This window comes from Colossoma macropomum, unplaced genomic scaffold, assembly GCF_904425465.1.
Source record: "Colossoma macropomum unplaced genomic scaffold, Colossoma_macropomum, whole genome shotgun sequence".
In the NCBI taxonomy this organism is placed as follows: domain Eukaryota; kingdom Metazoa; phylum Chordata; class Actinopteri; order Characiformes; family Serrasalmidae; genus Colossoma; species Colossoma macropomum.
This window is the reverse complement of record NW_023494804.1, coordinates 36,787,027-36,803,546: the sequence shown is the minus strand read 5'-3', so window position 1 is coordinate 36,803,546 and position 16,520 is coordinate 36,787,027. Positions and strand designations below refer to the sequence as shown.

Below are 16,520 nucleotides of genomic sequence, written 5' to 3'. Positions count from 1 at the left end.
TTGAAAGAGTCATTCATTTTTAGAGCAGGCAACCTCGCAGGTTTACAAGGTAAACATCTAACTGGCAACAATGGCAGCAATATTACAACACATGGTAGGTCTTGCACTGTACCTTGGCCTTGAATGTGGGAAATATCAAGCCCTTCTCTCAGTCTGAGAATGACAGCGCCATACTGGAAGTCAAAGGCATCACTAAAACATACAAACACACACAAATAAACAAAAGTTAGAGTCTCACGGGAGGATGTCGGACATCAACCGGATTGATCCGTGACATGTTTACATTAGAGCGGTGCTTTTCCACCAGGTCCAAACGATTACTGTAAATACTTAGGCTAAAACACACAAACAAACAAGCTTGAGCACATGTTACAGTGATGGAGGGGACAGAATGTGCACATGGCTCAAAGAGGGGCCTACAGCATTGTAAAACATATACATGAAAGAAAACTATGGTCTACAAGAAATCTTGCTAGGCACTGTGCACTCCTTAAGCAGTATGGTACTTATTTGCAGTGTCATTATGCAAAAGCCAAGATAATTAATTATTAAAGCACAAGGATCATTATTAGATGAGCAAGTGGAGTAAGTAGATCTCTTTCTCTCTGATATGTATCATAGAACAATGACTTATGTATTATTGTGACTATTATCTGGTCATCATGATCTAGACTATTATGAAAATGCTGCATTTTTCCTTCACTGTCCAGTTCCAGTCGGTGCAGACGCGTTCAACCAGCTCGAACAAAGTGGCAGCAAATCAACAATGAAAATGTCGGTCATGTGGAACTATTACATGGTTATTATGAGGGACATTAGTGATTTGTAATAATTGCTCAAGTATGGACAAGTGGTGCAACACCCATGAACGTTTCCACTACAGGTTTGGAAACATTTAAAAACGCACAAAATGCAAAACACTGTTTCAACAGAATCAAAAAGGTTTTCAACCTAGCATGTCCTGAAGTTTTTTTTAGCCAAAGAATTTCATTGTTGTACATCACTGTTACATTTTATTTCTATTTGCCCTTGAAACTGCTGGTGTTTGACATGCTAAGGAGGGATCCTTACTCACTGTATCATATTTATGTAGATTTCTGTATCTTTCATATCTCCGTTGCTCCAGTCATTTTTGAAGCCAAGAACCAGTGTGTTGGGCTTCAGTCTTCCAAGGCCAGCAGCCTAACAGACAGAAAGTCATGTTAGCCCAGAGCCTACACATAATGGTGCCAAAACAGATATGCTTACCTAAATCACAGTTATAAAAATATGCTTTATAAATTAATTAACCCAAAAATATGAAGAAGTACTGAAAATAAAACACACCCACCTGCAGAAGGTACTGAGTGCCCTGGCGGAGGTCCTCGGCGACTACAGGTGTGTAAAAAGCTTTGGAGTTGTTGTTGAGAAGCCAGCGCTGGTAGCGCACCAAGTCACTGTTTAGCTCCTTAAAGTTTGGCCTACGAGAGCTCTGATGCCAAGAACAGGAAAAGGTTCATTAAAATGACAGAGCAATGTTCTTTGCAGCTGAACAATTCATGCACAAGTCCTTTAGTATTAATCACCAAAGCATAAATATTTTATATCCGCAAAAGTGCGGATATGAAATAAGTTCAAATTTCATATCCGCAAAAGTGCATTTATGATGTCTGATCATAGTGTCTTGATTGCCAACAATAAAGGTCTGGGAAAGAGAACCACTGCACGCCAGGAAAATGGTCAGTTTCTCCAGTTTTTGGTTTAGTAATGGAATATGTGGTGAAAGCCAGTGGAAGGTTACTGTGCTCCTTCGGGTCCAGTTGTGGGGACTTGATGGAACTTGGATCCAGACAATGTGCTTTTGATTACTGTGGTGTGCAGAGCCTGGCAGGGGAGCCGCTGTAAAGTGCTTTTCACATTAAAAACTATTACATCACTGTCATCCCCAAAACTGGCATAATGGACTGGAAACTTTATTGCTCCAGGTAGAGCTACTTCAATGTGCTAATAATCTAGAAAACAAGAAGCTACTGTGCTAAACAGTTCAAATTTACATAGCTTTATACAGGCAAGTAAGTAAGTAAAAAGTAAGTACAGCCCATGAAATGTTTGGATTTGTTGACACACGTGGGCATATCAGTATCTGATCATCAGCTAAACAGTATTTATAGATAAATGTTATGTAATAGAACGAAAAACAAAAAAACTGACTTTGCAATAATTTATTTAAAAATCAACTTTTTTTCTGTTAAAAAAGTAAGCACACCTCTGGCTTCAGTAACTGGTACTGGCCCTTCTGAAAGAAAAAAAATATATAATGTAGGCATTTCCTATAACTGTCTACCAGTTTCTGGCATCTAGTAGTTGCCCAATACGTAATGAAGAAGTATTTCAACTGTTCAGTGCTTGAGGGGCTTCTTGCACGTACAGCCTGTTTCAAATCCCCCCCACAGCATTTTAATGGGATTCGGATCTGGGCTTTAACTAGGTCTTTTCCAACCCTCCATTTCTTCCTTTTGAGCCATTCATTGGTGGATTTACTTGTATATTTGGGATCTTTATCCTGTTGTAAGGACCACTGTTTCAGCTTCACTGTTTTGGCAGATCGCCTCACATTCTCACACACTAAAGCACTTTCTGGTGTGTAAGAGAATTTATAGTTGATTCTATGACTGTAAGTTGGCCAAGCCCTGAGGCAGCAAAGCAGCCCCAAAACATAACATTTTCATCATCATGCTTTACAGTTGGTTCTTCTGATTAAATGCAGTCTTTGGTTTTCACCAAACATGGTTTCTGATACTGTGGCCAAACAATTCATCCATAACTCGCCTGTGCACAGCACACTGTTCCAGAAGTCCTAGTCCTTGCCTAGATATTGACTAGCAAAATTCTGTCTTGCCCTGACGTTCTTTTTAGACAGCAAATGCTTCCTCCCAATGTACCTCCCATGTAGGTTGAATCTGTGCAGTCGCATTCTGTTGGCAGATGCATGCACTTTGACACCCACAGTGGCAAGAGCTACTCACAGATACTGTGATGGAATTGTGGGGTTCTTAAAGACTGGCCTGGACGTTTTGGCAATGGTTTTAAATCTTTTTCACTTGATCATGATCTTCTAGACAGTGGAAGGATCGATTTTTAATATTTTGGAAACATTTCACAAACCCAGTCCCAGACTCAGTGTCCACAATCTTCTTTTTCAAGGCCTCAGAGAGCTCTTTTGATCTAGGTACGATGATGCCCAAACTCCAATAACAAAAAGCAAACCTGACCAGATATCTGAGGTGTAAACAAAACAGGTATTATCTAACAGATATTAACAGATATTATCTAACGGTGTTCTAATCATTAGCACCTAATCTGGTGCGCTTGATTTTAGTTTGACACAAAAGTGTACTTACTTTTTCCACATAAGAAATTTGCATTTCTGTTTATTTCAATTATATTAAGGATGACATAAATGTTAAGTTTAGGTGTCACTTGTCAAATTATATCACCTTTTTCCATCAACACTGTTTGAGTGAAGACCCTCACCCCTTTCTGGGAGAGTGAAGGCAAGCACATGCTTCTTATGAGACATGTGAAGCCAGCCATCCCATCTTTTCAAACTGCTGTTCACACAGTGTCAAAACATCAAAAGGGTAGCTGAATGCTTTGGGGAAAGCAATAATCTCCCAATGCTGTACACAACTCCCACTTCTTTTGTAGCAACTGTTGTGAGGTTGGACAAGCTTTACTAAATACTGGCCAAAAATAAAAAATAAATAAATAAAATCACATTCAACCTAATGTGAAACTGTAGTGTGCAATTCAGTTTTTGTCAAAATACCTAAAGTAAGTCATTTTTTCCCCCAAATAATATTCATTCTATATGCATGTGCAAGGTACGTTGTCAGAATATGATTTTTTTTTTTTTTGGAAAAGCTACAAATTACATAGCATTTTGACCAGTTTAACCAGTGGCTCTAATTAAATATTGTTATAATTTCTCATTAAGTGTAATGGGGTTTTGCCAGCACTCTGTAAAGCTTGTTCAACATGACAGTTACTACAAAAGAAGATTTCTGAGCTGAGAATGTATAGGTCAATTGGGCAGTGACACTGCAAACTGACAGGAGAAAGAAACTAAGCTAGGTTTCCCAATCAAAAAGTAGTTCTAGCTGTTCTCTCTTGGACTTCCACGTAAGCTCAGACTTAGAACTCCAGGAGGCCATGGATGGCTGTGGCAACATTGGGAACCAAACTAAAGTCCCTGCAATAGACAACTTTCAGCCAGCTGCACCATCTGGGGGCCCTAAAACAAATCTTTAAAGTGGCAGCTGAAACAACAGTCTTGGTAGTTCAGGTAAGTGTTATGTACTGAATAGATTTGGTGTCTGTGGAGTGTGGTCAAGAACTTACAATGCGCACATGGCCGCAGACCATCAAGCCAACATTCTTAGTAAAGGCATGGACAAGATTAAGGAGAGCTGGGCGAGAGTTAGGTGCCCCCGTCATCACCAAACACTGCGGCCTGTAAAAAAAAAGCAAATAGGTGACCTGAACCTATGTGTGAGAGGTCATTAGGAGATTTTATTCTACTCTGCATAATCAAGATGTACCTTTTGTACCTTATCAAAGTAATGGGCCTCATTCACCAAATGTTTTTAAGATGGATATTCACCAAAACATTGTGAGAGCATTATTTAGTATACAGCTTTGGTAGAATGTCACTGGCAGAAAACAGACCAGTGTGTAACAGCCATGCACTAACATTTCACATGCTCATGTTTACACGAAATGTGGTTAGTTGAAACACAGTGGAAATACTGGTGCTGCAGATATTAGAAGTTTTAAATTTCCACTTTAAAACAGTTCAACACTATAGACATTTCGAGCATTTGTTACATGTTTTGTTGTGCCTCGCAGTTGTGCATAATGTCTGTTTATGGCATCTCTACAACATCAGAGTAAACAGAATGCAAAAACAAAAACGGACTAAGTGGATCGGGCTTTCTTTAGCCAATATCTGATCCATGAAAATAGGCCAGGATCAGACATCCCTAAATTTAATACAGCTAATCATAAGAATAAATCCATTGCAAGCCTTCATGAGACTTTTAAGGATCTGCAGGAACCCTGTAAAAAAACACATTAAAGGTTAAAACTACATGTATTGCAACTAACAGCCTCCATGGTGTGCAATTAGACAGTTCTACCCTCACATGAGCTTGACAGATCACCTCTTTGGTCAGGAATAGAACACGAGAAGTTCAGATTAAGGTACTTCAAAGCAAATATGATAAGAAAAAGGGATTACGGCCAGGCAATGGTAGTAACTCGTTTGATTATCAAGGTATTAATCAGACACTCCCTAATCCCCCATGGGCTTTTTGCCATGGGAACTCTAAGAGGCCACATTCTGGTTATAGTTTCCTCCATTTCAACTCCTACAGTTCCTGCAAGTTGCACATTTGCCTGGGGTTAATGAGATTACAGTCACTCTGCATTAATATCCCACTACTCTAAAATAATCAAGTATAATGTGCTTGAGCTGTTATTTTTCCACATCGGCCTCTTTACACCTTCATGTTAAAACACCAACTATTGAGGTAAGTGAAAATGTGCATCAATGACTTTCTTACATTCTTGTTCACACTGCACACTGTTTAGAACCTACACTTGGCAGATGCGGCCAACTCTGGCAGTGAAGGAGTCCGATTTGAGGTTTAATGTCAGCTTACACAAGGCAGCTCAGATTTTATATGTTATCCAATACATCTAAGCACAGTCAGTGAGTACTGTGATCAATGCTCAGCATTGTAAGGATTAAAGATTCCAACTCTGGTACTGTTCATTCAGTATGACTAACAGCACTATTGCCTACTCAAGACAACAGAAAGAGGGTGTATATATATATATATATATATATATATATATATATATATACACACACATACATACATACATACATACACACACACATATACATATATATACACACACACACTATACAGACAAAAATATTGGAACACCTACAGGAGCTTTTATGACCTCCTACTCTAAATCCATAGGCATTAATATGGAGTTGGTCCCCTCTTTGCAGCTATAACAGCTTCCATTCTTCTGGGAAGCTTTCTACAAGATTTTGGAGAGTGTCTGTGGAAATGTTTGCATTCATCCAGAAGAGCATTTGTGAGCTGAGACACTGATTTTAGACGAGAGGGCCTGGCTCACAATCTTTGTTCTAGTTCATCCCAAAGGTGTTCAATTGGGTTGGGTCAGGGTTCTGTGCGGGCCAGTCAAGTTCTTCCACACCAAACTTACCCAGTCATGCCTTTTTGGACCTTGCTTTGTGCACTGGGGCTCAGAAATGCTGGAACAGAAAATGTTCTTCCCCAAACTGTTCCCACAAAGTTGGAAGCATTGAATTGTCCAAAACGTCTTGGTCTGCTGAAGCATTAAGATTTCCTTTCACTCGAAATAAGGGGCCTAGGCCAACCCCTGAAAAACGACCCCATAGCATTATCCCTCCTCCACCAAACTTGGCACAATGCAGTCAGGCAGGTAATGTTCTCCTGGCATTCGCCAAACCCAGACTCAAGCATCAGACTGCCAGATAGAGAAATGCGATTCATCACTCCACAGAATACAGTTCCACTGCTCCAGTGGCGGCATGCTTTACACCACTCCATCTGACGCTTGGAATTGTGCTTGGTGATGTAAGGCTTGCATGCAGCTGCTCAGCCATGGAAACACATGCCATGAAGTTCCCGGCACACAGTTTCACTTCCACTTTTCGATAATACCACCTCACAGTTGATCATAGATTCGTGGATGGAAGGAATTTTGCAAACTGACTTGTTGCAATGGTGGCATCTTATTACAGTACCATGCTTGAATTCAGTGAGCTTAATAGATCGACCCATTCACTCACAAATGTTTTTAAAGGCAGACTGCATGCCTAGGTACTTGATTTTACACACTTATGGCAATGAGACTGAATAAAACACCTGAATTCAATGATTAAAAGGTGTGTCCCAATACTTTTGTCCATTTACTGGGTGTCTTTATAAATATATATAGGGCCAGGAATTGGATTTGGACAAGTCTAGCCTTGGGCTACTTTACACTTCTAAAGGAATTCTGCATCGAAAATCCTTTTTTTTGTCCAAGATGGGGCTTTATCTTTGTCTACAAAAAAGTCTGTTAGACTATCTCCCGTTCTTTGGGGCACTCAAGAACAGGTAAGAACACTGAATTGAGTTTGAAAGATGCAGTATGCCTCACTGTCCCAGGTGGTCTCTCTTATGTAACACTCTCATGGGGATGTCATGCTAGACAAAATATCTGCAGCCTATACTTGCAGAGTCAAATTTTTGAGTATGACATAAATCCTAAAATGGTTTGCTCTTTATTTTGTAGTAAACCGCATTAAATGCAAAAAAAAAAAAATGTGCTGCACGAGTAGATTTTCAGACCAAATAAAGCACTGGAAGCCACTCAAAGCTGACGCGATATCTTTTGTGCTTGTCTTGATTCCATAGAAATCCAATTATATATTATATTTACTTGTTTGGTCAGAAAAACATTAAAGATATTACACAGTGACTTGACCTTGTGGAAAACAGCTTATAAAATGAGATATACACAAAACATAAATCTGAGCTACCTCATACAATATCTTTTAAAGCATGTCTCTATTTTCAAATCTCAAAACTAAAGAAAACATGTCACAGATGCACAATTATACGAAAAATCTACACTGAGTCTGACGCTAAGCATTAATGATAATGGAGATGATGACAAAGTTTAACAAAAAACAAAATAAAGACAAGATTAAATGGAGACAATCAGCATCTTTCTACCTGAAAGTTTTCACATGGTCTGCGACTCCACAGAGCTGCAGGCTGTGTGTCAGGGCCTGCTGGTAGGTCAGCGCCTGGGTGGATGAACCCCAGTTCACATCTGCAAACAGAGCATATTTAATTTAAAACAATTTAGTAACCAAGACACCTGTGCCCTAGTAACCCATAGTAACATTTACTTGGCAGTGTGTATACGAGTTCATTTATATAAATGACCTTTACACTGACTAAGACCACACATACATACACACACACACACACACACACACACACACACGCATGGAATCCACACGTGTGTACACAAACGCCGCATGGGTGTTCTCGGCATCTGTGGCCCCAGCATGCCGGCGACCCAGAGGGCTGCAGACCCTCAGACTAGCGCAGCATGTGGTCCAGGCTGTCTGCAAACCTCATGTCCTGCACACGTATTTAGCTCCTTTTCCTCCACCATTACTCTGCACAATGGCAGAGCCCAGCTCCACTGAAAGCACAGGCACGACTCAGACATATTTAACATTAGAGACAGCTTAGACTGTACCATTACCATAGAAACACTTAGGTGAAACACTACAAATGGCGTCACAACTTGCCTTTTGAAGTGGCAGCAGAAAAGTATTCATCTCAGTTCAATGTAGCTTAAGATTTACATTTGTGGGTTGTGTTGTGTCGTGTCTAAAGAGCAGTCACATAAAATGAGATAAAAGATTACTATTAGGGCCGTCTCAATAATAATACCCCTTTTAATGCAATAAATGGTTAATGCAATCATTTTGTTCACACATTTTCCTAGTTTGACCCAGCTGCTTGCGCACTGTTGCTATGACTCACTCTGTGACTGTAGCCCCTCATTTAAAAAAAAATGATCTTTTTAGTTTTATTGATGGCTCTTTTGATATGTTGTTTCTAGCTACTGTCATGCCATGTATTTGCTTATCACTGAAGTACAAGTCTAAAGTATCACTTACAAGCAAAACACATCACTGACGCCAGTAAAGTTACCACTGGTAATTTTGTTTAGGAAGACTACACGACAGAGCTCATGTCAGAATTTTGGTTAAATCAACAAGCAGCATAGCAACAAAAGCAACAGCAAAGTGAAAAGCTTTTAGTTCCCCTCAAAACTTAAGGTATTAGTGAATTTAAGGTAGCAGTGTATTTAAGGTAGCAGTAAATTTAAGGTATTAGTGGGTTTGAGGTAGCAGTATACTAAGGTACAGTATACTAAGGTACAGTATACTAATATTGGATTTAAGGCATTTGAGGGTTTTAGGTATCAGTGGATTTCAATTACCAAGGTATTTAAAATACCAGTGCATTTAAGTTACAAGTGTATTCAAGGTACCGGTGGATTTAAGGAAGCAGGAGATTTGAGGTAGCAGGAGATTTAGTGTAGCAATGAATTTAAGGCACCAGTGGATTTAAGGTGGCAGTGGATGCGGGTAGTAGGAGATTTGATGTAGCAGTGGATTTAAGATACCACTGGATTTAACGTAACTATGGATACCTAGGATTTAAGGTAGCAGTGAACTTAAGGAAACAGTGGATTTAAAGTACCAGTGTATTTAATAGCATAGCAGCCACCTAGCAACACTTTAGCAACAACCTAGGACACAATGGCGACCACCTATAAACACCTTAGCAACCACCCTGGATAACGTAATTAGCTGGCTTTTTCAGGCTAACTTAAAGTTCATCCACCAATTCTGCCTTTCTAGCTATTTTAATCATTTGACAGCCCTATTCATTCATTCAAATTGAGCTACTCATGATTCGCAATTTACTAAATACAGTTTAAGGAATGGACTGGGGTCCAAAAAAAATTTAAATGAAAAATATCTAATAGATAGATAAAGCCCATCTGCCTGTCTAGATACTCCAAAAAACAAAAAAACATTCATTTTTAAGGCTTGTTATTTAAGGAAATGTTCTCCATGGAAGCCTTGACTGCAACTCCAACCAAAAATAGAACACCAACACTGCAGTGTGTGTGCGCAAGTGCGTGTGAGAAAGTAAAGTGGCGCTGCACTGAGATGCAAATCCCCACTCTTTCATAACACAAGGCCACATCCATGCATCAGCAGAAAAAAAGAGCTAGAAGTATCAATAACAAGACAAAATCCAGTGTATAATGTCCATCTTGATAAGCATGCGCCACTGACACAAAGTCAGAAAAGACAAGAGCTTGGCATCTTGTGCTTGTCCCATCTTCATTATGCATAAGTCTCAAAACTGACCCAATTCAGCAGCAAGAAGCAACGTGAATGAAATAGTGATTAAGGCTGAGAAAATGGATAGGGATAATCATTCCACAGGGATATGCAATAATTGTACTGCTGACGTTCTGAGGTGCATAGAGGGTGATACTGCACAGGCCATAGAACTGAACAATACGGAACAGAATACCTGTTTTTATACTACACACTGACTGTAATACGAATTTGCAATATTTAGGATCAATCTTTCCACCAAATATGTGTGATATACCTCTAAAATTCAAGTGAAGGCAGGATGGAGGGATTGGAGGGAAAAAAAAGATTAAAATTACATACTGCAGATGAGTATTGTAATGGAATTCAGCTAGAACACAATGAATATTTTTACTTTCAAGCTCTAGCTTGAAAATTCAAACGTTTCTAAGGTTGGTGAATCTTTATACCATGTTTTAAAGGATTTGGCTTATAGATTTAAGGAATAACAATATCAGCACAAAAAAAATAAAAGTGCTTTGGGTCAACAATTAAATCTTTTTATGTATGATGTCCCTAGCCACAAAATTCAGGAAGTAATATGAAAAAGGAATGAACAATGCATTTTGGATCAACAGTTGAATCTTTGTTTGATGATTCTTATTAACTTATTAAAACCTTATTATGCAGATTTACTTCAGTGGTTCTAGCATGTAAAGTGTAGGAAAAGAAACCTATGAAATGAATTCAAGCCTTTTGGATGAAAAGAAGAGTTGAAAAAGAGCTAATGTAAAGATAAATACATGAAAAACAGAACAGTACTTTAAACTCATGACCACAGCAAGTTTGGTGGTTTTAATCTTGAAAGATGTTAAATAGGACCAGGCGAAAATAAAAAATCTATGTTTATGGGGAAAACAGATATAGCGTCTGAAAAGGGATGCAAATGAACTATACTGCTAAAAACACAACCTTTGCAAAATGGAAATAGGATGAGGTTTTTGAAAAGTTGTGTGGCTGGAGCTTCAAAACTGCGAATGAATTAAAAGAACAGAAGCTGGCTCTGGCAACTGAAAACAAACATATGGATAATGTAAATGGGTTCCTTCATCTAAACACCCCAAGAATGTCTAAGACTGGTCTCTCTGTGGGTGTTTCTATTCTCACAAAAGCAAAACCAGTATTGCAGAAATAATTAACAAGCGAACAGCAAATTTCATACTGCCTACAGGTAACACCTTATACACTGATTGATTACAAAACAGGGCTGAAGTTAATCTTACCAGGCTTCTTGTAGCTGACATAAATGTAGAGAGACAAGACGATGACGTTGGTCAGTAGGGCCGCCCACCAGTTGATAATGAACATGACCACACAACACAGCACTGCTCCGGCAAGAGACACCCACATGTTGTAGTACTTGAAGCTGGGCCTCCATCCTGCCCAACACATGCAGTCATCAACATTCAGAGACTGAACAATGCATACAGGCCCTAAATTACTAATACTAACCAAATCTTCTGAATGACCAGGAATCTGCTACAGGATCTATATACTGTCATCTGGTAAAAGTGTTACTATTGGCCCACTGTTTCCTCAAAAGGCATCTTCTGTACTACTTCTTATAGAATTACAATATGTACTAAAATACATAACAACTCTACACCTTTTAAACAGTAAGTTTGGCTTCTCATAGTCTAGCCTCTGAGAGAAAAGATTCTGACCAAGATATTGCATACAGAGAAAACACATTTGACATATTTTGGATATATGGTGGCTCCCCGTATCTTCTTCACCCAAATGCATCAACATACTGGCATAATTTGATGTAGTAGCATCACAGTTTAGCATGGATATAGACTTGGATTAAAATGAGTTAGCGAGTTAGCGGATACATATGAGAGAGGTTACTGTAACTAGAGGGTATCTTTGACAGACAAGTAGTACTAGACTAATGGGATTTTAGTGAGGTCAAGTAATTTAACAGTTGAACTGTTTACATTGTGAAACTATTAAGGGTACATGACATAAAGGGTACATATCACTGTTTAAAAAAGTGCGCAGTTTGACTGACAGGGCTAGTCTGAGTTCTCAAACAAATGCTGCATCAGGAAAAAAAAAATGTACCCTTTATGTGCATGAAACTGTATGTGTGAACATTATGCACATCAAAATTACACTGAAGATATCTACCTGGTAGTCTTCTAGAGCTTTGGTATTGAAGAGAGAACATAGCTCTTTACACAAACAATAAATGTGTACTTAAAACATGCTTGAAACATACATTTTATGATATGATCATAACTTGCCCAAGCTAAAATCTAAGCATTTCAAATCACATGGTGATCATTTCTTAATACTGAAATACATTAATGAATAAAACACATTGGTGAGGTTAACACATTTAAAACTGATTGACAGAACTGTCAAATAAATGACATGCGCATCAAACTGAGCCCTTCAGCTTAATTATCTACATGCCAACAACATTTTACAAGGGATGTTAGATTAAAAGGTAGCCCATAACTAAGGGCTTTATTCAAGAAATCTGTTCAAATGTGAGACTCTGGTGAAACCTTTATAAGATCACTTTTTCTCCAGTGATTAATAATACATGTTTAAAATATAATCAACATAATTTTACAAAGTGGTTCTGTCCTAAAATCAAATCACATAAAAAACTCTGATTGGGCTATTAGGAAAGCTGGACAAGCATTACAAAACTTAAACTGTGGCACATAACCTGTTTTTTGTCAAAATATGCACATTTTTAGTGTGTTATCGTATGATATTTATGTATAAAAGGTATTTTTTATAGTAAAACCAAGCATAGTAAAAAAGTAACATTCTGACTTAATATTTATAATCAAAAGACAGCCTTACCAGGAGAGTTGGCCAAAGAGGCATGAAACACAGAAAAATTGATCAGGGCATAAGAGGCCAAGAAGAAATTGGAAATGATTGGAGCAATGGTGTTCAATTCCGCTGGAGAAAGAATACACAGGTGTTAGAAGTTGTACTTAAATATAAGAGTGAACTATGTATTGTGGGTTGGTAAATGTCTGCATACCAATGAGGATGAAGGCTAGGCCAATGCCAAAAGTGAGTAAGTAGCCACGCAGGGGTTCATTGTTCTTGCCGTAGCCCCTACCAAAACTGGCAATGCCAGGGTAAATGTTGTCTTTACATAAAGCCTGAAAAACAGAAGACATAAAAAAGTTCTATGACAAACTTGAATTATAAGCACACCTCTAAGCCAGATAAATGGCAACCTGTATACATTTTTCCATTGTACAGTGCACTGAAAAAAGTACATTATTTAAGCTTCAACAACAGTAAGATACAGGGCAGCAGTGTTTATTTTTCACTATTAATAATCTAATTTATCAATAAAAGAAAGTAATACTCCAAAAGTCTCTCTGAGAAAACAAACTGCTACTGATTACACGCTCCTTTACCTCTAGTAGGTCAGGTATACGCACCCCTCCTAACATGCAACAAAGCCCAAATTTAAATTCTCCATTTCTTTTTATTGTAGGCATAAACCATATAAGCATACGCAGGGGTTTCAGATTACTAATCTAACTAAATGACACAGTTGTGTCTATTTCAATCCACAGGACAGGTGAGTTTGCCTGTCATGTAGAACTCTGTTCTGTTCCAAGTTTTACTACTGATAGCTTACCGGTGTGATAAGGCTAAAGCCAGACCAATTTATACTAAATAATGTCAGTCCACATCATATTCTCACAACATTGTTTTATTTCCAAGGTAAAGTTACAACTGACACCAATTAGCCCTATGATAGGGTTGAGTTAAAGTGAAGGGCCCATTACATCTTCAAATGTGGTTTCATGTACTCCAAACCAAGAATGAAAGACCGCCCCCTCAGCCCCACCCTTAGATTCCCTACACTTACCACTGATACCCAGAAAAATAACCAAATAAATTCAAATCTCACAAAAACATATCCATGCCAAACATAACAAGAATAAGTAATACATTCTTAAACTCTGTATTTAAATAACTGAAGATATTAAAACCTTTCAAAGGATATGAGGTCTAGCAGAAGTGAGAGAAGATGCCTACCTGGAACACTTTAGGGGCACTGACCAATGAGGCCAGGGCTGAAGAGAGTGTTGCGGAGAAAACTCCTGCAGTAATGAGGGGACTGAAACCTGACACCACACTCATAATCTTGAGAAGAAGAAAGAGAGAGAAGAAAATGGGCTTAAGTTCAAGTTAACTCTTCATGCAGCACATCTCCTGGCACCACTTCCAATTTGTTAATAAACTTACCTGAAAATTATTGTGGAGCCCATATTTGCAAGGGGGATCTTCTCCATTAACTGGCCTGCAGGAGGAGAAATCGTAGCCAAATTTACAGGCAGCACCAGTGCAGTTTGTGAAGCCCTCACTCAGAGTGCCATTGCGCTCAATACCTGTGGCATCTCTCACGATACAGGCGCCTTGCAAAAGAAAAAAGTAGATCAAGTTGAAAATAACAATGCCTATACAAGAGAAAACATGAACAGAACTTATGACTAATGAACACTGTTTACCTGCAGAGACAGCAACACCCATGTAGACTAGGCCTGTGATAAGAATAGCCAGAAGTGTGCCCCTTGGGATTGCCATTTGGGGATCCTTAAAAAACAAAAAGATTGCAAATATGTGGCCAGGTGTTTGGCTACAATTATCACATTTTTTTATCATCAATATTCTGCACAACTCACTGCAAGATCTCCTGAGATATTGGCACCAGCGAGAATGCCAGTGGCTGCAGGGAAGAAGATAGAGAACACGGAGAAGAATGTTTCTCCTCGGAAGTCCGGACCTAAATTTTCCAACATGATGCCACCTGAAGAAGGGACAAAAGTATTGGCAAAGGCATTTAAAAACCGACAATCTTTTAGAAAAGTAATATCGACATTTGTATTCAAAAGCTCTGTCATTTGTACCATCATAGCCAAAGAATCCATATTTTTCTTTTGATTCGAAGGGGATGAATGTGCCGATGAAGTAGTTGAAGATGGCACTGATCAAGACAACCAAGAGAAAGATCTGAGCCTGTAAATATGAAAAAACAACGTTTCCCACACATACTTTTTCTGGTGCATGTATGGTAATCAGAAGAACAAAAATATAAGTTGCAATCAAGTTTCTTACCTTTGCCTCCCACTCCATGCCTGCCACTGAGATGCCAAGGAGGATAAGAACAGTGATGGTTCCAATGATTCTGACATCGTTGTTAAAATCCAACATGACAAGATTAGCAGCCTAAGGGGAAAAGCAGATTTTTTTTAATGAGTTACTGTGCACAGTCTTGGAACAGCCAAGGGAATAACTGGGATCATGTTCCTTACGTGAAGAAGTTCAACGACTGTCTCAGCAAAGCCAACAACGTACATGGCCACTGCCACCGCATTGGCAAAGGCGAAGATAAGACCAATAGAACCGCCAAATTCTGGGCCTAAACTTCGAGATATTAAATAATATGCCCCACCTGAGGACAAGAAAAAAAAAAAAAAGTTAGTATGTAGGAGGGGAACTGAGTACACGGTTTACAGCTAACAGATCTTAGTTTTTAGTTTAGCTGGAAGTAAAGTCTGGCCTTTCTGGTGTAACCCATTTTTAGCCAACTTGGAAAACTATTTGTGAAATTAAAACTTAGTGGTTTGGCACAGACTTAGTAAATAGATTTAGACACGCTCTATATAGAGTGTGGTCAAATGGGGGAGACGTGAGAAATTGCTGGAATACCAAAAAAGATTAGCCTCTGTGGAATTAATAGCTATGTGCAACCGTGATTGGAGGCATTACTGTAAGCCGTATGCACGGCATGTGACCTCAATCAACTCTTATTGAGGTGTACCTGCAACCACGCTACCATTTTGCTCTGTAGTTTGATAAAAGACTTCCTTTGTTGCTTTTCCACAAAAGAGTAGGTGTTATCAGGGTGCATGAAGGTAAATAACAAAGTTCTGAATGGAGCAACTGTTAAATCTGACTTCTTTAAATTTCCCTATTCTGTCAGCTTTGGTGAGGGTTTGCACAGCTTGAACAGCAAAACCTTCTAGACAAAACAGTCAAAGACTGAAATACCAGTTATGTTTCCATCTCAGTTTGCAACATAAACTGATCCTGTGCATACAAGACCTAATGCACATAGCAGAAAATGAATTCCCATGGCAAAATCTCAGAAAATATACATATCCATGCTATGATATCATTACGCTTTCATGCTGTAGAAAAGCTTCAACTAAACCTTTGTTTTTCTCTTTCCTTCAGGTCCTGAACACATGTAGGGAGAGTCCTGTATCAATTTCAGACTTAAAACAACAACTGGGTATCTCTCAGTCACTTGAGACCAAAGAGCTGGGATTTATAAACACCCTATTGAATTTTCCCACATGCCATGAGAACTGAGTGCAATGTGCTTTCCTTCTTCTCCAAGCGGATCGAGGTGCAGTTCAGAGCGGCCACTCCAGATAATGTACTCTTCAGA

General features: G+C 38.8%; 1 protein-coding gene across 1 annotated transcript in view; it reads right to left on the bottom strand.

The window, feature by feature from the left end:
- slc12a2 (solute carrier family 12 member 2) overlaps window positions 1–16,520 on the bottom strand; it is a 55,784-nt gene that overhangs the window by 12,498 nt on the left and 26,766 nt on the right. The window contains exons 5-19 of the mRNA XM_036594567.1: window positions 15,379–15,518; window positions 15,182–15,292; window positions 14,974–15,082; window positions 14,749–14,873; window positions 14,575–14,659; window positions 14,312–14,481; window positions 14,102–14,209; window positions 13,083–13,206; window positions 12,896–12,997; window positions 11,296–11,451; window positions 7,827–7,926; window positions 4,381–4,492; window positions 1,331–1,471; window positions 1,076–1,182; window positions 113–192 (exon numbers count right to left, since the gene is read on the bottom strand). Coding sequence (XP_036450460.1) covers window positions 113–192; window positions 1,076–1,182; window positions 1,331–1,471; window positions 4,381–4,492; window positions 7,827–7,926; window positions 11,296–11,451; window positions 12,896–12,997; window positions 13,083–13,206; window positions 14,102–14,209; window positions 14,312–14,481; window positions 14,575–14,659; window positions 14,749–14,873; window positions 14,974–15,082; window positions 15,182–15,292; window positions 15,379–15,518 — 1,770 coding nt within the window. The remainder of the gene's footprint in view (window positions 1–112; window positions 193–1,075; window positions 1,183–1,330; window positions 1,472–4,380; window positions 4,493–7,826; window positions 7,927–11,295; window positions 11,452–12,895; window positions 12,998–13,082; window positions 13,207–14,101; window positions 14,210–14,311; window positions 14,482–14,574; window positions 14,660–14,748; window positions 14,874–14,973; window positions 15,083–15,181; window positions 15,293–15,378; window positions 15,519–16,520) is intronic.